The sequence below is a fragment of the Dipodomys ordii genome, unplaced genomic scaffold, assembly GCF_000151885.1.
Source record: "Dipodomys ordii isolate 6190 unplaced genomic scaffold, Dord_2.0 Scaffold26, whole genome shotgun sequence".
Lineage (NCBI taxonomy): Eukaryota > Metazoa > Chordata > Mammalia > Rodentia > Heteromyidae > Dipodomys > Dipodomys ordii.
In genome coordinates this window covers 11050036-11073555 of record NW_012267242.1, presented here as the reverse complement: position 1 = coordinate 11073555, position 23520 = coordinate 11050036, and the positions used below count along the sequence as shown (strand labels likewise).

Below are 23520 nucleotides of genomic sequence, written 5' to 3'. Positions count from 1 at the left end.
TTTTTTTTTTTTTTTGTCAGTTGTGGGGCTTGAACTCTGGGCCTGGGTGCTGTCCCTCAGCTCAAAGCTGGCACTCTACCACTTGGGCCACAATGTCACCTACAGTTGAGTGGTTTATTGGAAATAAGAACTCATGGACTTTCCTGCCCTGCCTGGTTTTGAATTGTGGTCCTCAGATCTAAGCCTCATGAATAGCTAGGATTACAGGTGTGAGCCAGTGACGCCCAGTTCCTTGAATGGATTTTTAAGGGTATATAGCTGGATCTAGATATTTTTTAGGTCCATGTTCAGTTATTCCAGGCTTCTCCTGCTGCATCAACTTATAATACATTCTTTCAGTCTTTTACTGCAGGTTTTTTTGGGCTTGGGCACTGTCCCTGAGCTTCTTTTGCTCAAGGCTAGTGCTCTACTTGAGCCACAGTGCCACTTTCATCTTTTTCTGAGTAGTTATTGGAGGTAAGAGTCTCGTGGACTTTTCTGCTGGTACTAGCTTCCAATTCTGATCCTCAGATCTCATCCTCCATAGTAGTTAGGATTACAGGTGTGAACCACCAGCACCCAGCTTTTTTTTTTTAATTGTTCTTTTAGAGGTAACATACAGGGTTACCTTTACATGTCAGGTAATAAGTACATTTCCTTTTACATAGTGTCATCAGTTCCCTTATTGTCTCCCATCCTCTCTCTCCCATCTCCACCCACGAGTTGCATAGTCTATTTTCATCAATGTCCAGTGCATTCCTCTACTGCACTTTTCACCCTTTTTCGTGTGTCCTTCCCCCCAACCCCCGCTCCAAGATGTGCACAAGTACACCATAAATAAGTAAAGAATACAGAGACATAGGAAAGAAAAAAGTCATTTGTTTCCATATCTTTGAAGTTTGTTTCAGTATGTATATTATTTTATATACATATGAGGAGGAGCTTGGGTATTGCACCTTTGTGATCCTCTCCTATCTCTTTTGGTCTCACTGTATGTGAGTACCTAGAATTCTGTGTACTTTGTCACATCCCAGTGCATTTTAGATTTAACTTCTGCATTTCAGGGAGAACATGTGCCGTTTGTCTCTCTGAGTTTGGCTTACCTTATTTAACATGAATTATTCGGCTGAGTTCCTCTGCAAATGACGTTATTTTATTCTTTCTGATGGCTGTATAAATTTACATTGTATATGGGTACCACAGTTTTTGGATCCACTCATCTATTGTGGGTACCTCGGTTGCTTCCATATCTTGGCTATTGTGAATACTGTGGCAATGAGTATGGATGTGCAGGTGTCTTTATCATGATGCTTGAGGTAGATGCCAAGGAGTAGTATGACTGGGGTATAGGGGTCTATGTTTAGTTTTTTAAGGAACCTCCAGATTACTTTCCAGAGTGGTTGTACTAGTTTACATTCCCACCAGCAGTACAGTAGGGTTTCTTTTTCTCCACATCCATCAGCATTTGTTGTTAAAATGCAAAATATTTCAAGCCCCATGACCGACAAAAAAATGCAAAATATTAGTCAATGAAAGTGGGGTAAGATGGTACCTCAGGGTTATTTTGATTTGTATTTCTTTTATGGCCAGGCATGGTGAGCATTTCCTCATGTGTTTCTTTGCCGTTCTTACCTCTTCTTCTGAGAAATCTCTTCTTAGCTCCCTTGCCCATTTGGTAATTGGACTATTATTTAGGAGGGGTTAGTTTCTTGAGTTCCTTGTTTATATTAACTATTAGGCCTTTGTCTGATGTATTGCTAGTAAGGATTTTTTCCCAAGTGGTTGGCTGTCTTTCTAGTTTAGTAACTGTGTCCTTAGCTGTGCAGAAACTCCAGGGCCTCATGGATTCAAGGCAAACACTCTATCACTGAGCCACCTTCCCAGCCCTTTTTAAAAAAATTTTATTTTGTCGGTCTTGAGCTCTGGGCTTGGATGCTGTCCCTGCGCTCTTCAGCTCAAGGCAAGCGCTCTACTGCTTGAGTCATAGTGCCACTTCTGGTTTTCTAGTGGTTTATTGGAGATAAGAGTCTCACGGACTTTCCTTGCCTGGACTTTCCTTGAATCGCTATCCTCAGATCTCAGCCTCCTGAATAGCTAGGATTACAGGGGTGAGCCACCAGTACCCGGCTTCAACCCATCAATTTCTTTTTTTTTGTTTGTTTTTTGGTCCGGTAGTGGGGCCTGAACTCTGGGCCTGGGCACTGTCCCTCAGCTCTTCAGCTCAAGGCTAGCGCTCTACCACTTGAGCCACAGCGCCAGGTTTTTTCTGCTTATGTGGTGCTGAGGAATCAAGCCCAGGGCCTCATTGCGTGCAAGGCAAGCACTCTACCACTGAGCCACCTTCCCAGGCCCTATCACTGCTTTTTATTAGTTATTTTGGAGATGGAGTATCTCAGACATTTCTACCCAGGCTGGCTAAAAACAAGATGGGTCTCAGCCTATCTTGAGTAGATAGGATTAAAAGCTTGAACAACAAGCAACAGGCTGCCTTAAAACAACTTTTTTTTTTTTTTGTCGGTCGTGGGGCTTGAACTCTGGGCCTGGGCGCTGTCCCTCAGCTCTTCAGCTCAAGGTGAGCACTCTACCACTTGAGCTACAGCACCACTTCCGGTTTTTTTCTGGTGGTTTATTGGAGATAGGAGTCTCACGGTCTCTCCTGCCCGGGCTGGCTTTGAACCACGATCCTCAGATCTCAGCCTCCTGAGTAGCTAGGATTACAGGCGTGAGCCACCAGCGCCCGGCTACGTGTAATGTTTTGACATTTAATTTCTCATCAGTTTTGTAGTTGTCTTCACACAAACCTCTTAAGATGTTTTCCTAGACTTAATCTCTATTTCATTTCTGGAGTGTGAATGTGGTTTTTTTTTTTCTTTTTGCCATTACCAAGATTGAACTCCGCTTGTTCTCCAAGCTTGACCACCTGAGTCACACCTACAGCAATCTGGCCTTAGTATTGTTTTGGAGCTTAAGTCTGAGACTTTTTTTGTTGGTGGTAGTGGTTGTGGCATTTGAACTCAGGGCCTGGGTACTGTCCCTAAGCTTTATCACTCAAGGCTGCGCTCTACCACTTTAAGCCACAGCGACTTCCAGTTTTCTGGTGGTTAATTAGATGTAAAAGTCTCATAGACTTTCCTGCCTGGTCTGGCTTACCGCAATACTCACATCTTACCCTTCTGAGTAGCTAAGATTTCATGTATGAGCATGGGTCCCACCAGCCTTTCAGACTTTTCTGCCTGGACTATTACTATACACCAAGTCTGCAAGTACACCACTGATGCACAATTTCCTTGTAAATTTACTTTTCATTTTGTTTTGCCAGTCCTGGGACTTGAACTTAGGTCTTGCGCACTGACCGAAAGTTTCTTTTACTCAAAGCTAGCACTTTACCACTTGAGTGATCACATTCCCAGCCCTTATTTTTCATTTTTTCTGTGATCCTACTGGGGCTTGAACTCAGGCCCTAGGTGCTGTCCTTTAGCCTTTTCTGCTGAAGACTGGCTACCACTTCACTCTTCTACTTCCCACTTTTTAGTGGTTAACTGGAGACACAAATTTTATTGTTGAGGCTGGCTTCAAACCACAATCCTCAGATCTCAATCTCCTGAGTTAGGATTATAAGCATGAGCTACTGGAACATGGCTTTGGAAAGTTTCAAAAGTTGTTTTAAGCCGGGCACTGGTGGCTCACGCCTGTAATCCTAGCTACTCAGGAGGCTGAGATCTGAGGATCGAGGTTCAAAGCCAGCCCGGGCAGGAGAGACCGTGAGACTCCTATCTCCAATAAACCACCAGAAAAAAACCGGAAGTGGTGCTGTAGCTCAAGTGGTAGAGTGCTCACCTTGAGCTGAAGAGCTGAGGGACAGCGCCCAGGCCCAGAGTTCAAGCCCCACGACCGAAAAAAAAAAAAAAAGTTGTTTTAAGGCAGCCTGTTGCTTGTTGTTCAAGCTTTTAATCCTATCTACTCAAGATAGGCTGAGACCCATCTTGTTTTTAGCCAGCCTGGGTAGAAATGTCTGAGATACTCCATCTCCAAAATAACTAATAAAAAGCAGTGATAGGGCCTGGGAAGGTGGCTCAGTGGTAGAGTGCTTGCCTTGCACGCAATGAGGCCCTGGGCTTGATTCCTCAGCACCACATAAGCAGAAAAAACCAGAAGTGGCACTGTGGCTCAAGTGGTAGAGCGCTAGCCTTGAGCTGAAGAGCTGAGGGAAAGTGCCTAGGCCCATGACCAACTGAAAAAAGCAGTGATAGGGGCTTGGGAATGCAGCTTATTGGTAGAGTGCTTGCCTAGCATGTACAAAGTCCTGGGTTCAATTCCTTAGTACCACATATACAGAAAAAGCTGGAAGTGGCACTGTGGCTCAAGTGGTAGAGTGCTAGCCTTGAGCAAAAGCTCAGGGACAGTGCCCAGGCCCTGACTTCAAGCCTTGGACTGGCCAAAAAAAAAAGAAAGGGTTAGCTGCATAGCTCAAGTGATACAGGACAGCTGAACATGAAAAGTGAGTGGGTAAGCTCAAACCCTGATACCAGCAACAACAAAAAAACCCCAAAGTTTTGAGTCTGGTGCCAATGGCTCTAACTACTCTGCAAGCTGAGATCTGAAGATCTCAGTTTGAAGCCAGGCAGGCAGCTAAATTCCAGACATCTCCAGTTAGCCAGCAAAAAGCTGGAAGTGGAGGTGTGGCTTGCAGCTTATGGTAGTGAGTCTTGTGGGAAAAAGCTAAGGAATAACACCCAGGCCCCAATACCATCTCTCTCTCTCTTACTCACTCTCTCACACACACACAGCCACATAGAGCACTAGCTGAGCACACAAGTGAATAGAGCTGAGCCTTGAGTTCAAACCCCAGTACTGTCAGAAAGAAAAAAAAACAAAACAGCTGGGGATGTAGCTCAGTAGTATAGCATTTGCCCAGCATAACACAATCAGGGCTCAGAGTTTAATCACAGTACTCCAAGAAAACTCTTTCCCAAACTCTCTATAGTGAAATAACTAGACATTAAAAAGATGTGAAATAGATAATGGAAGAAACTACTAAAGTTCACAATGCATTCCAGTGTTAAGAACAGTCCATTTATAAAACAGAATACATCGGAACTTTTTTTGTGCTGGTCCCAGGACTTGAACTCAAGGCCTAGGCACTGTCCCTGAGCTTTTGTACTCAAGACTATTACTCTACCACTTGAGACAACAGTTCCATTTCTGGCTTTTTGTTGATTAATTGGACAAGAATCTCATGGACTGCCTACGCTGACTTCAAGCCACAATCTTCAGATCTCAGCCTCCTGAGTAGCTAGATCACAGGTGTGAACCATCATTGCCTGGTTCATCTGAGCTTTTTACATCTCATTTTACAAATAATAATGTATATACTTAGTGGCTTAGTTTAGGCTTCAAACCAACCTAATTACCACCACTTACTGGCTATAATCTTGCACAGATTATTTAACATCTTGCTTTAGGAAGATGTCACACATTTCCATTAGACTTCAAAAACCTCTAGGAGTTTAGAAAAAGATAATCTGGAAACTTAAAGTCTAATATCTGTGAATGTGTGAAAAATGTCATGCCAAATTTAAAAATAACTCTTTAATCATATGCACATATGGGGAATGAAGAGTAACACCAGGCTGACTGGGCAAAAGGAGCCAAGTATTCTCCATTTGCCCCAATGTCTGCTTGGCACAGTTCTGCGATCACACACACAAGTGGGGCAGGTTGGGAAGTAGCGTACGGGGTAGGACTGAAGAGACAAAGGCAAGGGGGCGAGGCAGGGCTTGCAGTGGTCTCAATCAGTGGACTCCAACACAGATTCACTAAGTGCGAGGTCCCAGTAGTGTTCAGCCCCATGCTTTTTGAAATGCTCTCGAGCCATGTTCTCTGTGGGACACTGTTTAAATTTCATCTCTCCAAAGCTCCGGTCTTTAGCTGTACCCTGGAAAAAAGAAAAGTATTTTCAAAATACTGAGGACTGAACTAAGGATCCCTTTCCTAGACAAGCACTCTACCACATGAGCTATGCCCCCAGTGCTTTTTATTTTTATTTTAGTTTTTGTCAATCATGGGGCTTGAACTCAGGGCCTGGGCGCGGTCCATGAGCTCTTCTGCTCAAGGCTAACACTCTATCACTTTGAGCCACAGTGCCACTTCCAGCTTTCAGTGGTTCACTGGAGATAATAGTCTTAAGGGGGCTAAGAATGAGGCTTAGTGGTAGAGTGCTTGCCTAGCATGCATGAAGCCCTGTGTTCGATTCCTTAGTATGGTATAAAAAGAAAAATCCAGAAGTGGTGCTGGGCTCAAGTGATAAGGGAACTAACCTTGAGCTGAAGAGCTCAGGGACAGTGCCCAGGCCTAGAATTCAAGCCCCACGACCGACCCTTCCCTCCCCCCCCCAAAAAAAAAATACTTTCCTGCCAGGGCTAGCTTTGAACCACGATCTTCAGATCTCAGCCTCCTGAGTAGCTAGGATATAGGTGTGAGTCACCAGCGGCCAGCTCCGCAGTCCTTTAAAAAAAAACCCCAAAACCCAAATCTTGCTACGTAAACTAGGCTAGTCTCTGTTGAGAACAGGTAGAGAGTGCCTCAGAGTGCTAAGATTACAGATGTGCACTACTATACCCAGACAGAATTTCACATTTTTCCCCCCTTCCAAAAAAGGTTACATGTAGTGGGACACCAATGTCTCATGCTACTCAGGAGGTTGAGATATGATGATCCCAGCTGGAAGCCAGTCTTAGTCTGTGAGGCTCTTGTCTATAATGAACCACCAAAAAGCCAGAAATTAGAGCTGTGGCTCAAGTGGTGGAGCACTAGATTTAGTAAAAAAGTTCAGGGACAGAGTTCAAGCCCCAGGACTGGCACAAATACAAAATAGGTTACATGTGGGGTTGGAGGTATGGCTCAGTTGGTTGACTGTCCCTTAATGAGCAAGAATGCTAGATATTGAATTCAAGTCCAAGTTTGGAGCCAAAAAAAGTTACAAATTTATTAACATTTTTTATTTTTTTGGGTCTGGTCGTGGGGCCTGAACTCTGGGCCTGGGCACTGTCCCTCAGCTCTTCAGCTCAAGGCTAGCGCTCTACCACTTGGGCCACAGCGCCACTTCCAGCTTTTTTCTTTTTGCTCATGTGGTGCTGAGGAATCAAACCCAGGGCCTCAGGCATGCAAGGCAAGCACTCTACCACTGAGCAACTTTCCCAGCCCCAAATTTATTAACATTTTGAAGACCATTGAGTTCTTAGCATTATTGTAGTGAGGTGCTTTGAAAAGTGCTTCCCAACTAGGCACTGGTAGCTTATGTCTATAATCCTAGCTGCTTAGGAGGCTGAGATCTGAGGTTCCAGGTTTAAAGCCAGCCCAGTCAGGAAAATCCATGAGATTCTTATTGCCAATAAACCACTCAGAAAACCAGAAGTGGTGCTGTGGCCCAAGTGGTAGAGAATTCTCCTTGAGCTGAAGAGCTGAGGACAGCGCCCAGGCCCAGAGCTCAAGCCCCTGACTTAAAAAAAAGTACTACCTTGACAGGTACTGGTGGCTCATGTCTAGTCAAGTGCCTAGTTACTTGGGAGGCTGAGATCTGAGGAATGTGGTTCAAAGCCAGCCGGGGCAGAAACATCTGAGATTCTTATCTCCACTTAACCAGCCAGGTGTGGCTCCAAGTGGTAGAGTACTAGCCTTGAACAAGTAAGTTCAGGGACAATGGCCAGGCCCTGAGTTTAAGCCCCACAACCAACCAAAAAAAGGCAGGGAAGGTGGCTCAGTGGTAGAGTGCTTGCCTTGCATGCATGAGGCCTTCGGTTCGATTCCTCAGTACCACATAAACAGAAAAAGTGGGAAGTGGCTGAGGCTCAAGTGGTAGAGCGCAAGTCTACAGCTGAAGAGCTGAGGGACAGTGCCCAGGCTCAGAGTTCAGGCCCCACAAAAAAAAAGTTCTTGGTGCTGGTGGCTCATGCCTGCAATCCTAGCTACTCAGGAGGCTGAGATCTGAGAATCATGGTTCAAAGCCAGCCTGGGCAGGAAAGGCCCTGAGATTCTTATCTCCAATTAACCACCAGAAAACCAGAAGTGGTGCTGTGGCTCAAGTGGTAGAGCTTTGAGTTGAGGGCTGAGGGACAGCACCTATGCATAGATAAGCCCCACGACCAACAAAAAAAAGTAAAGAAAGCAAAGAAAGGAAGGAAGGAGGGAGAGAAGGAAGGAAGGAAAAGAGAGAAAGAAAGGAAGGGAGGAAGGAAGGAAGGAAAGAGAGAAAACCTGTTGATTCCCTCAGTGCATTGCCCAAATTCATCTCTGCTTTCCTATTCAATATTTCTAATGCCAGGCACCAGTGGCTTACGCCTGTAATCCTAGTTATGCAGGTAGTGGCACTGTGGTTCAAGTGTTAGAGTGCTCACCTTGAGCTGAAGAGCTGAAGGACAGCGCCCAGGCCCAGAGTTCAAGCCCCATGACCGACCAAAAAAAAAAAAAAAAAAAAGAGAGAAGTACTATCTTAATGAACATTCAATAGGAAGACTCTATAAAGGAGGAGAAAATGGTTTGTTTCCTGAGATAATTTTTTGGGGGAGGGTGCTGGTCCTGGATTTGAACTCAAGAGCCTGGGTGCTATCTCTAAAAGTTTTTTACTCAAGGGTGGCATTCTACTAAGCCATAGCTATCCTTCCTGATTTTTGGTGGTTAGCTAGAGATAAAAGTCTTGAGAATATTTCCTACCTAGGCTGGCTTTGAACTGTGATCCTTAAGCCCCCTGAGTAGCTAGGATTACAGGCATGAACCATCAACATTTGGCTATGAGATAATTGAGGGTTTTCAAAACAGAAAATGAGAAATAATACGTAAGTAGGGATTTATGAGACAGAGAAGTAGGATTTATTATGTGAAATTTAAATGTATAAATCAAAAGATCTGGGATAAGACATGAATGTGATAAAGTATTGTTAGCAATTTCCTAAAAAAAAAGATCTTCCTAAAAGATATTCATATCCATGAGCATGTACATTCATATATATGATAAATATAAAACATAGATCTAATTAGGGGACTACTTTGGAGAAGGAAGGGAAAGGAAAAAGACAGTAAATAATTCTGTACTACAAAATATAGATGAAAACATCATAAAGAACCTTAGTGAAAGACACTGAGAGCTGGGCGCTGGTGGCTCACGCCTGTAATCCTAGCTACTCAGGAGGCTGACACTTGAGGATCACAGTTGATGCTAGCTCAGGCAGTAAAGTCTCTAAGACTCTCCTCTCCAATTACCTATAAAAAATAAAGGGCTGGGAATATGGCTTAATGGTAGAGTGCTTGCCTAGCATGTACGAAGTCATGGGTTCGATTCCTCTGTATCACATAAACAGAAAAAGCTGGAAGTGGTGCTGTGGCTTAAATGGTAGAGAGCTAGCCCTAAGTACAGTAAGGCTCAGGGACAGAGCCCAAACTCTGAGTTCAAACCCCAGGCCTGGCCAAAAAAAAGAAGGAAAAAAAAATGAAATGGCGAACAAGTAAAGAGAAACGGACTGTCATGGAGTAAGAGAGGGTTGTATTAACAAAGAGGGTAAGAGGTTAAAATAGTTTGCAACTGGCTAGGTGCCAGTAGCTACACCTCTAATCCTAGCTAAGAGGCTGAGATCTGAGAATCGATGTTGGAAGGCAGCCTGGGCAGGAAAGTCTGAGACTCATCTCCAATTAACCACTGGTGTGGCTTACCTGCAGTTTTATAAGCTTAATCTTCATAACCTGTAGTGATTTTGCAATAATAGAGCAACATTCAAAATAAATGAGTTAATAGCAATAGTAACAAACACATTTACAAAACAGAAGAGGGTGGATATGGGACAGAAAAACTGGGAGAGATCCAGTGAAGGGGTAACACTGTCCAAAAAGAAATGTACAAATCCCACCTTTCAAGCCAGGTATTGGTGGCTCAGGAGGCTGAGATCTAAGGATCGCCATTCAAAGCCAGCCCAGGAAATAAAATCAGTGAGACTCTTATCTCTAATTAACCACCAGAAAACTGGAAGTGGAGGTGGCTCAAAGTGGTAGAGCTCAGGGAGAGTGGCCAGGCCCTGAGTTCAAGCTCCATGACTGCCAAAAAAAAAAAAAAAGAAAAGATAGAAAAAAAAAAGCCTCCTTTAAAAGTGAATTTTTAAAAAAGGTACTGATTACCTTATGTAACTGTATCCAATCTGTACATCACCTTTTTTTTTTTGTCGGCTATGAGGCTTGAACTCTGTGCCTAGGCATTGTCTGTGAGCTCTTCAGCTCAAGGCTGGTGCTCTACCATTTGAGCCACAGCGCCACTTCTGGTTTTTGAGTTTTTTTTTTTGTGGGTCATGGGGCCTGCACTCTGGGCTTGGGCGCTGTCCCTGTGCTCTTCAGCTCAAAACAAGTGCTCTACCGCTTGAGCCACAGCGCCACTTCCAGTTTTCTAGTGGTTTATTGGAGATAAGAGTGTCAGGGACTTTCCTGCCCGGGCTGGCTTTGAACTGAGATGCTCAGATCTCAGCCTCCTGAGTAGCTAGGATTACAGGTGTGAGCCACCGGTGCCCAGCTGAACATCACCTTTATAATAACAATAATAAATACAGAAAAAGCTATGTGCTGGGGACTCACAACTGTTAATTCTAACTACTCAGGAGGCTGAGACCCAAGGATCTTGGTCTGGAGTCAACCCAGACAGGAAAGTCTGTGAGACTCTTATCTCCAATTAATCACCACTAGAGAAGTGGAACTGTGGCTCAAGTGGTAGAGTACAAGCCTTGAGCAAAAAAGTTCAGAGAAGTCAAGTGCTGGTGGCTCATACCTGTTAACCTAGTTACTGAGATCTGAGGATTGCAGTATAAAGCCAGTCCCAACAGGAAAGTTCATGAAACTCTTATCTCTCCAATTAATCACCAAAAGCTCTAAGTGAAGCTATCGCTCAAAATGGTAGAGCCAGGGGCTGGGAAGATGGCTCAGTGGTAGAGTGCTTGCCTTGCATGCATGAGGCCCTGGGTTCGAGTCCTCAATACCACATAAACAAAAAGGAAAAAGCCAGAAGTGGCGCTGTGGCTCAAGTGGTAGAGTGCTTGCCTTGAGCTGAAGAGCTGAGGGACAGCGCCTAGGCCCAGAGTTCAGGCCCCACAACCGGACCCAAAAATAAATAAATAAATAATGGTAGAGCCCTAGTCTTGGGCAAAAGAGCCCAGGGATAGCCCAGACTCCTCATTCAAGCCCCACAACTGACAAAAACAAAACGAAACAAACAAAAAAAACCTCAGGAGTTCAAGCCCTAGGACCAGCACAAAAAAACAAAACAAAAACTCCAGAAGATACTTATGTATTCTACCTAAATGAATAAAAACAATATTGATATGCTAAGATCTCAAGGATGAAAGAAATGGACAAGTGCAAAAAAGATCTACTGAAGATCAATTTAGTCAATTTAATAAAGCACTATCATTATTTCTCAAAAAATAAAAAACCTGACAACAGGGAAGAAAATAATATCCATATCTTACAGATATGACAACAGACCTAAGTGTTTTACTCAGATTGTAACTAATAAAAGCAGGACTGTCTCCTAGCCTCTCACTTTTTTTTGTTTTGTTTTGTTTTTTGCTGGTCCTGGGGCTTGAACTTAAGGCCTGGTGCTGTCCCTGAGCCTCTCTGTGCTCAAGGGTAGGGCTCTACCACTTGAGCCATAGCTCCACTTCTGATTTTTCTCAGTAGTTTATTGGAGTTAAGTGTCTCACAGACTTTCTTGCCCAGGCTAGCTTTGTACCATGATCTTCAGATCTCAGCCTCTTAAGTAGCTAGGATCACAGGCGTGAGCCACTAGCACCTGGCTTTCCTACTTGTTTTTCTTTCAGGTACTAAGGATCAAACCCAGGTAGGCATGTACTCTACCACTGAGCTATATCCCTAGCCTTACCCTTTCACAATATTCTATTTTTCTGTCTTTCTGTCAGTCTGTCTGTGCCAATACTGGGCCTCTCACTTTCATTTAGCTTTCTCATTCAGGGCTGGCACTCTACCACTTGAGCCACACATCCACTTCTGGCTTTTTGCTAGTTAAATAAAAGCTCTCAAATCTGGTTGTCTAGGGTTGGCTTCAAACTGAGATCCTCAATCTCAGCCTCTTAAGTAGTTAAGATTATAGGTGGTGAATAGTTAAAGATTGTCACTTACCTCCCAAACTAATACACATTTGTTAATTTTCTTCACAGCTTCCTCATCAGACTCTTCATCATCTGGAAAAGACAATATAGCTAAATCAGTATTCAAGTCCACTCAAATACTTACACATATTGCCACCTTTTCCCATGTGTTAGAATTACAAATATTCTTTTCTGCTAATCTTTATTTTCTATATCAGACTGGAAGCTCCAAATAGACAAGGATTTTAATTCAACATTTACTGAGTATCTACTATGTCTATCTACTATGTTCAGTATAGTTGGGCTATATACTTAGAATAAGGAACTAAAGACAAGCAGTCAATAATAAAAAATTTGTGAGAGATATTTGGTGAGCCAGGCTACAGATGCTAACATGATAAAAATAATCTCAAGGATAATGGTGGAGGGTGAATAAACCAAGTATAAATGTCTTTAACATTTGCCAAACAAAAAAATTATGTGTCAGTTACAGTAAAAAAGTATACCTTAAGTACTTCAAGGACAGTAAGTACAAGAGGGGCACAGTTAGGTAAAGTCAAGAAATGTAAGGCTGGGGGCTGGGAAGGTGGCTCAGTGGTAGAGCGCTTGCCTTGCATGCATGAGGCCCTGGGTTCAATTCCTCAGCACCACATAAGCAAAAAGAAAAAAGCCAGAAGTGGCGCTGTGGCTCAAGTGGTAGAGCGCTAGCTTTGAGCTGAAGAGCTGAGGGACAGCGCCCAGGCCCAGAGTTCAGGCCCCACAACTGGACCAAAAAAAAAGAAAAAAAAAAAGAAATGTAAGGCTGGGAGTTGGGGGAAGGGGAAACATAGTTGAGGAGGTGGAAGGGAAGGGATGGTGGAGAAAAACAGAGGAAGCTACAATGCTTGATAAGAAATGTACTTATTACCTTGCTCATGTAATTGTAACCCCTCTGTACAGTATTTTCACAATAAAAAACATTAAAAAAAGAGAAAGAAGTGTAAGGCTGAAGCCAGTGCTGGTGGCTCACGCCTGTAATCCTAGCTACTCAGAAGGCTGAGATCTGAGGATTATGGTTCAAAATCAGCCTAGGCAGAAAAGTCCTTGAGACTCTTATCTCCAATAAACCACTCAGAAAACCAAAGTGGTGCTGTTGCTCAAGTGGTAGAGTGTTCTTCTTGAGCTAAAGAGCTGAGGGACAACGCCCAGGCCCAGAGTTCAAGCCCCATGACCGACCAAAAGGAAAAAAAAAAAAAAAATGTAAGGCTGAGTGGAGTATAGTGCTACGTGCTTGTAATCGTAGCTCCAGGGCAAACTAATGTGAGAGGATTGTTGGAATCAATGAGCTGACGCCCAGCCTGGGAAAAACAGCAAGAAGTCATCTTGAAAAAAAAAAAATCTCCAATAAGTTTCTCTGAGGATATTAAATGCTAATTTATAGCCAGGTGCCAGTGGCTCATGCCTGTAATCCTAGCTACTCAAAAGGCTGAGATCTGAAGATCACAGTTCAAAGCCAGCCCAGGCAGGAAAGGCCTCTTATCTTCAATAAGTGGTGCTGTGACCCAAGCCCTAGAGAGCTAGCCTTGAGCTGAAGAGCTGAGGGACAGCACCCAGGCCCAGAGTTCAAGCCCTATGACTACCACCACCACCAACAACAAAAAGCTAATTCATGCCGTCAAAGATAGAGAAAATGCAGACCAGTTGGTAATGGCAAGCCCAGTTACTGGGAGATAGGAAAATCTAAGTCCAAGAAAAGACAAGAAATGAGACCCTAACTGAAAACCTAAAAGCAAAAAGACCAAAGATGAGGCTCATGTGGGAGAGCACTTGCCTACCAAGTACAAAACCCTGTTTTCAATTCCCCAGAACTGAGAAAATACAAACCAACCAAACAACATCAACAACAACAACAACAAAAAAACAGATGGAGTCGGGTGCTGGTGGCTCACACCTATAATCTTAGCTACTCAGGAGGCTGAGATCTGAGGCTCACAGTTCAAAGCCAGCCCGGGCAGGAAAGCCATGAGACTCTATCTCCAATAAACCACCAGAAAACCCTAAGTGGTGCTGTGACCCAAGTGGTAGAGTGCTGGCCTTGAGCTGAAGAGCTGAGGGACAGCATCCAGGCCTAGAGTTCAAGCCCCACCACTAAAAAAACCCCAAGAAACAAAACAAAACAGAAAACAACAACAACAAAAGATGGGAAGAATGAATATTGATGGAAATATGATGATCTACAGAATAGCAAACACAGGCACAAATAAGTACACATATGTGTACACACACACATACAAATAAGATTAAGGATACTGGGCACTAATGGCTCACATCTATAATCCTAGCTACTCAGTAGGCTGGGATCTGAGAATTACAGCTCAAAACCAACCTAGGCAGGAAATTCCAGGAGACTCTTATCTCCAATTAACCAGGAAAAAGCTAGAAGTTGAACTATGGCTTAAGTGGTAGGTAGATCACTGGCCTTGAGTAAAAAATCTAAGGGACAGTGCACCATGAGTTCAAGCACCATGACCAGCACAAAGAAAGGAGAAAGAAACAGGGCTGAAGGCATTATTCAAGTGCCACAGCATTACCTGAGAGCACATCTAAGATCCTAAGCTCAAACCCCAAGCCAGAGAACAAAACAAAAAGATAAAAACATGGAGGATGCTCGGCAATGGTGGTTATGCCTTTAATTCTACCAAACCAGGAGGCTGAGAGCTAAGGATCTGAGGATCATAATTCAAAGCCAACCCAGGCAGAAAAGTCCTGTGAGAAACTATCTCCGATTAACCACTCAAAAACTGATAGTGGAACTATGGAGGGCTGGGGCTACATAACTAAGTGGTAGAGCATTTGCCTAGTAAGGAGGAAATCCTGGGATTAATTCCTAGCACTGCAAGCAAGTAAACAAAAACAATAACAAAAAGATAAAGGTCGGAAATATAATGAAAAGAAGTATTCTTTCTTTATTTTCTTTTTTGCAGCACTAGGGATTAGAACCAGGACTTTGTGTGTAATAGGCAAGTACTTTTGTCACAGTATCTTTTCCTAATCAAATAAAGGTTTTTGTCTAAAATATGTTTTTATATCTTAATACTTTAAAGAACTTTTTAAATGCATAGCTTACTAAATTTGTGCAAAGTAACACCTATAACCAGCATCCACAGCCAAGACAGAGAAACTAGCTGTCAGAAAAGCCTTCAAGGGCCAGAAGAATAATTTTTGAACTTACGCATATGCTCAATAAATACGCACATGAAACACAAAATTGTGTATGAATGTCTAGCAGGTTTATATCTGAATGTGTCATTCAAAAGTTACTGAACATTATTTAGTATTAACAAGAATGTTACAGGAAGTGAAGACAATGAGCAGGCAGATGTTCCACCTCTACCTCCCACAGCTCTGCCACCTAATCCCCTCTAACCCCCATTCACCATCTCCCTTCGTGTTAGATGTCTGTTCATCCCACTTTATCCGATGCAGCATGAGGCGTTTAAATTTCTTCTGAGCCTTGGGGCCTGGAAACAGAGAAGAATTTTGCCAGAGCTGTTAAGATGATCAGGTGGAAGGAACCTCTGAGCTCATCTAATGCTCAGACGTTAATGTGGTAGTTGGAGCCATTCTAGGAGCTATCATGTAGCCTTTCACTCCAATAAACACAGAAATAAGAGGCCCAGTATATTACATCCAAGTATGGCTTTAAAATACTCTCTCAATTTTTTTCAGACTCACCCCCTTCCACTACTACCACGTTGACATCCTTGTGCAGTACCACCACCCCTGTCAGGTACAGTTGCCCAGCATTGGCCTCAATCTTGAACTTCTTGGCTGGGTTGCTCAAATTTCGAACTCTGGAGGAGGGAAAGTTTAGTTATGTCTTCAGTTTTAGCATCAGTAGCTGCCTAAATGGAATAGCAAATTAACAAGATGAATCCAAAATGATTCTTTCTCTAAAAGCAAAGGCTTCGCGAGCAAATATTTTCACTTTCTTATTGTCTTTAAAGTGTATAACTATATACTATACAACAAATAGCAGGAATAAAGGAGAGGCATTTATATCATCCAAAAATATTTATAAACTCATTGTTCCTCAGACTGTTCCTGACAGTATAATATAAATCCTGTGGCCTCTAGGTACCTGTAATGTAGATGTCATGTATGCATAAAAGTTTTCTAGATGGAGACCTGAAAAACTATCAACAGTAATTAATTACAGAGTGGTCCTAAGAGATCAGAGAAAAGGAAGGATACTTTTTCAGTAAGTGGATTTCTCTCATGTTACAAACTTAAGACTTAATAAGTACTCATTAGTTTTGGACTAATGTGCCACTAGTATTAGAAATAAGCACATTTAAAACATAAAAGATACACATCAATTCAACTAAAAGAATAAAACAAAAATATTCAATAAGTACAAAAGTAGAAAACTATTTTCAATGTAAAACTGCATTTTGGCCGGGTGCTGGTGGCTCATGCCTGTAATCCTAGCTACTCAGGAGGCTGAGATCTGAGGATCACGGTTCAAAGCCAGCCCGGGCAGGAGAGAATGTGAGACTCCTATCTCCAATAAACCACCAGAAAACCGGAAGTGGCGCTGTAACTCAAGTGGTAGAGCGCTCGCCTTGAGCTGAAGAGCTGAGGGACAGCGCCAAGGCCCAGAGTTCAAGCCCCACGACTGACCGAAAAAAAAAAAAAATGCATTTTGGAGTGAAGATAAAAGGAACACTGCAATTCATCAGATAAGGCTATGATTACTGGTGAAAACATTTTTAATGCTTTCTGTATAAATTCCTTCACAAAGGATAATTGTTAACAATGTGACTTGAGTGAGTACATTCATTAGTTTATTTTTCTGAACAAACACTATTTACTGGTTAGCAAAGATGACTTGAGAGAGAACTGGATAGTCATAAAAATGAAGTCTTTAACTCTCACCACAGGGGCTAGGAATGTGGCTTAGTGGTAGAGTGTTTGTCTAGCATGCATGAAGCCTTGGGTTTGATTACCTAGTATCACATAAATAGAACAAGCCAGAAGTGGAACTGTGGTTCAAGTGGTAGAGTGCTAGCCTTGAGCAAAAGAAGCTTAGGGACAGTGCCCAGGCTCTGAGTTCAAGCCCTAGGACTGGCAAAAAAAAAAAACAAAAAAAAACAAATGAACAAAAAAACCCAACTCTCACCACTATTATATAGACTTACTCCCCACTGATTAAGGAATGTTATTTCTTGATAACAGGGACTACTGTTGGTTATGCTTTTAGGCTATAATGAATCTGTCTCAAGCACTTGGAAAGTATTTGTTTTTCTAAGGGGAAAGTTGGCCTACTGTGGACACCTACCTATATACAGATATATGTACCCCCTGTGAAATGTCTTCTTTAAGCTTTTTAATTTTCTTGACCTTTCTCTGTTCTGCTGTAAGTTTCCGGGCAGCGTTGGCCTCTTCATGCGCTCTGTCGTGACAGGAAGGACATCCACAAGTGAGAAAGGCATTGAAGATCAGAGGCAGGGCTAAGGGAAAGAGAGAGCAACAGAGGACTCTCCCCCCCCTCCAAATATGCACCCCCCAAAACACTTTGGAAAATGCACTTGCCCGGGGTTTCCACCCAACCCCATGGCACTTACTTCTGTCTTTTTGCCATCTGAGCTCTAACATGGGCTTCTACCTTCGTAGGGTCTTGAACAGCTTCTGTTCCTAATACTCGCATCAAATTAGAAATTCTCACTGCAGTGGAGAGAGGACAGAGATCAATCTTCTAAGTTATTCCTTTGCCTGGGAAGACCTGTTTTTGTCCACCATTTGCTATTGTTTACCTATTTCAAAGCTCTGCTGAAAACTTACTTCCTCTAATAACTCCTACCTTGCAAATACCACTCCAATGGACTCATTTTTTAAAAATTTAATTTTATTGTCAAGATGATGTACAGAGGGGCTACAGTTACATACATAAGGTAGTGAGTATATATATATTTTTTTTTTGGTCGGTTGTGGGGCCTGAACTTTGGGTCTGAGCGCTGTCCCTCAGCTCTTCAGATCAAGGCTAGCGTTCTACTACTTGAGCCACAGTGCCACTTCTGGCTTTTTCTGCTTATGTGGTGCTGAGGAATTGAACCCAGGGCCTCATGCATGCAAGGCAAGCACTCTATCACTGAGCCACCTTCCCAGCCCCGTAAGTACATTTCTTTCTTTCTTTTTTTGGTCAGTTGTGGGGCCTGAAAGCTGGGCCTGGGCGCTGTCCCTCAGCTCTTCAGCTGAAGGCTAACACTCTACCACTTGAGCGTCAGCCCCACTTCCGGCTTTTTCTGCTTATGTGGTGCTGAGGAATTGAACCCAGGGCCTCATGCATGCAAGGCAAGTGCTCTACCACTGAGCCATCTTCCCATCCCCCCAGGGTAAGCTTTTAATGTATTATTTTTTTCTTTTAGTGAGACAAGGTCTTCTGATATAGCCAACTTAGGTCTCATATTTTCAATGTTCCTGCCTTAGTATACCAAGTACTAGGATTATAGGTGTTTCATCATAGCAGCTCTGTATGTTGTTTCATTGCCCTGAGTTTAAGTTTCTTGGTGTTTTGTTATTTTTTTTTTAATTATTACTGGTCCTGGAGCTTGAACTCAAGGCTTGGGAGCTATCCCTGAACTTTTCTGCTCAATGCTAGTGCTCTACCACTTGAGTCACAGCCATACTTTTGGCTTTTTGGAAGTTAACTCAAGATCAGAGTTTCATTGACTTTCTTGCCCAGGCTGGCTTCAAATCATGATTCTCAGACCTAAGCCTCTTTAGTAGCTGGATTACAGGTATGAGCCATCAGTGCCTAGCTCTTTCTGTGTTACAGTCCTAGGGCTGGGCACTGCCTGAGTTTCTTTTGCTCCAGGTTAGCACTCTTACCACCTGAGAGCCACAGCGCCACTTCCAGCTTTTCCTGTTTATATGCTACTGAGGAATCAAACCCAGGGCTCATACATGCTAGGCAAGCACTCTAGCACAAAGCCATATTCCCAGCCCGTGTGTGTCTGTGTCTGTGTGCACTCTAGCACAAAGCCATATTCCCAGCCCGTGTGTGTCTGTGTGTGTGTCTGTGTGTGTGTGTATGTCTGTGTGTGTGTGTTTTGCTGGTCGTGAGGCCTGAACTCGGGGCCTGGACATTGTCCCTCAACTCTTCAGCTCAAGGCTAGCACCCTACCACTTGAGCCACAGCACCACTTCTGGCTTTTTCTGCTAAATGGTGCTGAGGAATCGAATCCAGGGCCTCATTGCATGCAAGGCAAGCACTCTACCACTGATCCACCTTCCCAGGCCTTCTTGCTCTAAAACCCAGATGGTCTTGAACTTGATATCCTCTTGTGTGAGCTTCCATGTCAACTCTCTATTTTTCATTTTAAAATTTGAAATGTTAAGAATAACAACTCCGCAAATATTGCAATTTCTATTTTCATGAATTTCAAGACTAGCACCACTCCAGGAAAATCAGTGCACTATACAACTGATAATTCTTTTTTTCCCCCGAGTCCTAGGGCTTGAACTCTCAGGCACTGTCCCTGAGCTTCTTTTGCTCAAGGCTAGCACTCTACCACTTGAGCCACAGCACCACTTCTGGCTTTTTCTGTTTATGGTACTGAGGAATTGAACCCAGGGCTTCATGAATGCTAGGCAAGCACTCTATCACTAAGCCACATTCCCAGACTGTACAACTAATAATTCTGAAAAATAAGCCTTAAGTGACATCTACAATAAATCATGCAAATAACTGAGAAACAGAAAACACTCAGATGGCTGTTAAAATCCTTCTAAAACTAAAAAAGATAAACTTGACAGATAAACTTATAATAGCAGTGCCAACTAAAAAGTGTACCTTTGGGCTCTGGAGGAGGCATCAGGCCTAGCCTTACTTTCTCCTGGAGTTCCTTCTGTGCTTCCCTCCTTGTTTGTCTCCGAAGTTTCTTCTGTTCCTTCTTGGTAAGATATACTCCCAGAGTAACTGGTGTATCATTGTCAACTGTCAGAGAAATGAGTGTACCAAACCAGTAGAATATTAGAGGGGCTTAGGTGGATATCAGCAGCATTAAAAAAATAACTATTGTTTTAGTTACTTATTTTTATTTTTTTGTTGATCCTGAGGCCTGTACTCTGGGCCCAGGTGTTGTCCCTCAGCTCTTCAGCTCAAGGCTAGGACTCTACCACTTGAGCCACAGCGCCACTTCCGGCTTTTTTCTTTTTGTTTATGTGGTGCTGAGGAATCGAACCCAGGGACTCATGCATGCAAGGCAAGTGCTCTACCACTGAGCCACCTTCCCGGCCCCACATCTGGCTTTTTCTGGTAATGTGGTACTGAGGAATTGAACCCAGGGCCTCATGCATGCAAGGCAAGTGCTCTACCACTGAGCCACCTTCTCAGCCCTTTTAACTGTTGTTTTAAAGCTGTGGCTCATGCCTATAATCCTAGTCACTCTGGAGGCTGAGTTCTGAGGATCAGTTTGAAGCCACCTAGGACAGGAAAAGTCTGTGAGACTGTTATCTCCAATAAACTACTCAGAAAAAGCTGGAAGTAGTGCCGAGGTTCAAGGAGAAAAAGCTGGAAGTGGTACTGTGGTTCAAGTGGTAGAGCACTAGACTTTAGAAAAGAAGTTCAGGAACAGTGCCTAGGCCCAGAGTACAAGCCCCAACACTGGCAAAAAAAAATAAACAAACAAAAAATATTAGCCAGGCATTGGAGGCTAATGCCTGTAATCCTCAGGAGACTGAGATCTGAGGATCAAGGTTCAAAGCCAGCCCAGGCAGGAAAGTTTGTGAGACTCTTATCTCCAATAAACCACTCAGAAAACCCTAAGTGACACTGTGAATCAAGTGGTAGAGTCTTGCCCTGAGTTGAAAAGCTGAAGGACAGAGCCCAGGACCAGAGTTCAAGTCCCACAACCAAAAAAATAAAAAGATAAAATTGATTTTTAAAAAAACATTTGCCAGTCCTGGGATTCAACTCAGGGCCCAGGTATTGTCCTGGAGCTTTTTTGCTCAAGGCTAGCACACCACCACTAGAGTCACACTCCTCTTCTGGCTTTTTTGGTGGTTAATTGGAGATAAGATTCTCACTGATAGGGGCTAGGAAGGTAGCTCAGTGGTAGAGTGCTTGCCTTGCATGCAGGAGGCCCTGGGTTTGATTCCTTAGCACCACATAAGCAGAAAAAAGCAAAAAGCTGGAAGTGGTGCTGTGGCTCAAGTGGTAGAAAACTAGCCTTCATCTAAAGAGCTGAGGGACAGTGCCCAGGCCCAGGGTTCAGGCCCCATGACCAAGAAAACAAAAATCTCAATGACTTTCCTGCTTCTTTGGCTTTGAGCAAGATTCCCAGATCTCAGCCTCTAGAGTAGCTAGGATTTTAGGTGTCAGTCACTTGCACCTGGTTTAGTCTTGAGTCTTCAGCTCAAGGCTAGCACTCTACCACTTGAGCCACAGCACCACTTCCGGCTTTTCTTTTTGTTTATGTGGTGCTGAGGAATCGAACCCAGGGCCTCATGCATGCAAGGCAAGCACTCTACCACTGAGCTACTTTCCCAGCCCGTGCTCTACCACTTGAGCCATAGTGCCACTTCCAGCTTTTTTCTTTTTTATGTGGTGCTGAGGAATGGAACCCAGGGCTTCATGCATGCAAGGCAAGCGCTCTACCACTGAGCCATCTTCCCAGCCCCTTGATTTTTTTTTTCTTAGGTGGTACTGGAGTTTGAATTCAGGGCCTTGCACTTGTTAGAAAACCCTTTACCATTTGAGCCATTTTGTTAGCCTACATTTAGTCACAGGAAATGAAAAAAATCCTCCAGACTCTCAAGAAGGTTCAATCACTAGTTAAAAACAGACAAACCCCACATTCTTCTAATGATTCATACCAATGATGTCAGTGCCTGGCATGTATTTCAAGTTTTTAGGTTAAAAATGCTCAAGTTGCTAGGCACCAGTGACTCACACTTGTAATCCTAGTTACTCAGGTCACCTTAGATCTGATGATGGCAGTTCAGAGTCAACTTGGGTAAGAAAGTCTGTGAGATTTTTTTTTTTTTTGGGTAGGTCTCACTTGAACTCAGGGCTTGGGGGCTGTCCTAGAGCTTTTTTGCTCAAGGCTAACAGTCTACCACTTTGAGCCACAATACCACTTATGGTTTTCTGGTGGTTAACTGGCAATAAGAGTCTTATAAATTTTCTTGCCTAGACTGGCTTTGAACCATGATCCTCAGATCTCAGCTTCCTGAGTAGCTAGGATTATAGACATGAGCTATTTGCATGGGCTTCTGTGAGACTCTTCTCTCCAATTTATCTCTCCAATTTATCACCAAAAAAGGTAGAAGTGTAGCTGTGACAAGTGATAAAATGCTAACCTTGAGGGGGAGAAAAAAAGCACAAGGATATTGCCCAAGTCCTGAGTGCAAACCCTGGGACTGGCACCCCCTAAAAACAACAACAAGCCTGGCGCTGGTGGTTCATGCCTGTAATCCTAGCTACTCAGGAGGCTGAGATCTGAGGATCACGGTTCAAAGCCAGCCCGAGCAAGAAAGGCTGTGAAACTCTTATCTCCAATAAACCACCAGAAAACCGGAAATGGCGCTGGAGTTCAAGTGGTAGAGTGCTAGCCTTGAGCTGAAGAGCTGAGGGACAGTGCTCAGGCCCAGAGTTAAGCCCCACGACTGACAAAAAGAAAAACAAACAAACAAACAAAAAACCCAACAACAACAACGAAAACACCTTAAGTATGGGCTGGGAAGGTGGCTCAGTGGTAGGATGCTTGCCTTGCATGGATGAAGCCCTGGGTTTGATTCCTCAGCACCACTTAATCAGAAAAAGCCAGAAGTGGTGCTGTGGCTCAAGTAGTAGAGCACTAGCCTTGATCTGAAGAGCTGAAGGACAGTGCCCAGGCCAAGAGTTCAAGCCCCACAACCAAAAGAAACCCCCCCCCCCAAAAAAAACACCTCAAGTATTGCTGGGCACTGGTAGCTTGTGTCTTTAATCCTAGCTATTCAAGAGGCTGAGATCTGAGAATCATGGTTTGAAGCCAGCACAAGCAAAGTCCAGTTTTTGTTTTCCGGTTATTTCTATAGACAGCTTCACAAACTTTTCTGCCTAGGTTGGCTTTGAAGCTTAATCTTCTGGATCTCAGCCTCCTGGGTATCTAGGTATGACTCACTAGCAACCGGCTATGATCCATACAACACTTAAAGACAGTGTTATCAGTTATTATCTATATATGTAGGGAAAATTCTCAATGCTTTAAGTATTCTCAATTCTCAATGCATCATGTCTCAAGACAAACAGCTAATTTAAAAAAGCCACAAGACAGGCACTGATGGCTCACGCCTGTAATCCTAGCTACTCAGGAGGCTGAGATCTAAGGATCACAGTTCAACGCCAACCTGGGCAGGAAAGTCCATGAGACTCTTTTTTTTT

General features: G+C 43.4%; 1 protein-coding gene across 1 annotated transcript in view; it reads right to left on the bottom strand.

Annotated features, from left to right (window-relative positions):
- Nucleotides 1–5553: 5553 nt before the first annotated feature.
- Nucleotides 5554–23520, bottom strand: part of Prpf3 (pre-mRNA processing factor 3) — a 36235-nt gene continuing 18268 nt past the window's right edge. Inside the window, exons 10-16 of the mRNA XM_013014997.1 lie at nucleotides 19948–20091; nucleotides 17720–17819; nucleotides 17434–17547; nucleotides 15828–15946; nucleotides 15530–15613; nucleotides 12145–12206; nucleotides 5554–5914 (exon numbers count right to left, since the gene is read on the bottom strand). Of these exons, the coding sequence (XP_012870451.1) occupies nucleotides 5768–5914; nucleotides 12145–12206; nucleotides 15530–15613; nucleotides 15828–15946; nucleotides 17434–17547; nucleotides 17720–17819; nucleotides 19948–20091 (770 nt within the window). The 3' untranslated portion in view covers nucleotides 5554–5767. The remainder of the gene's footprint in view (nucleotides 5915–12144; nucleotides 12207–15529; nucleotides 15614–15827; nucleotides 15947–17433; nucleotides 17548–17719; nucleotides 17820–19947; nucleotides 20092–23520) is intronic.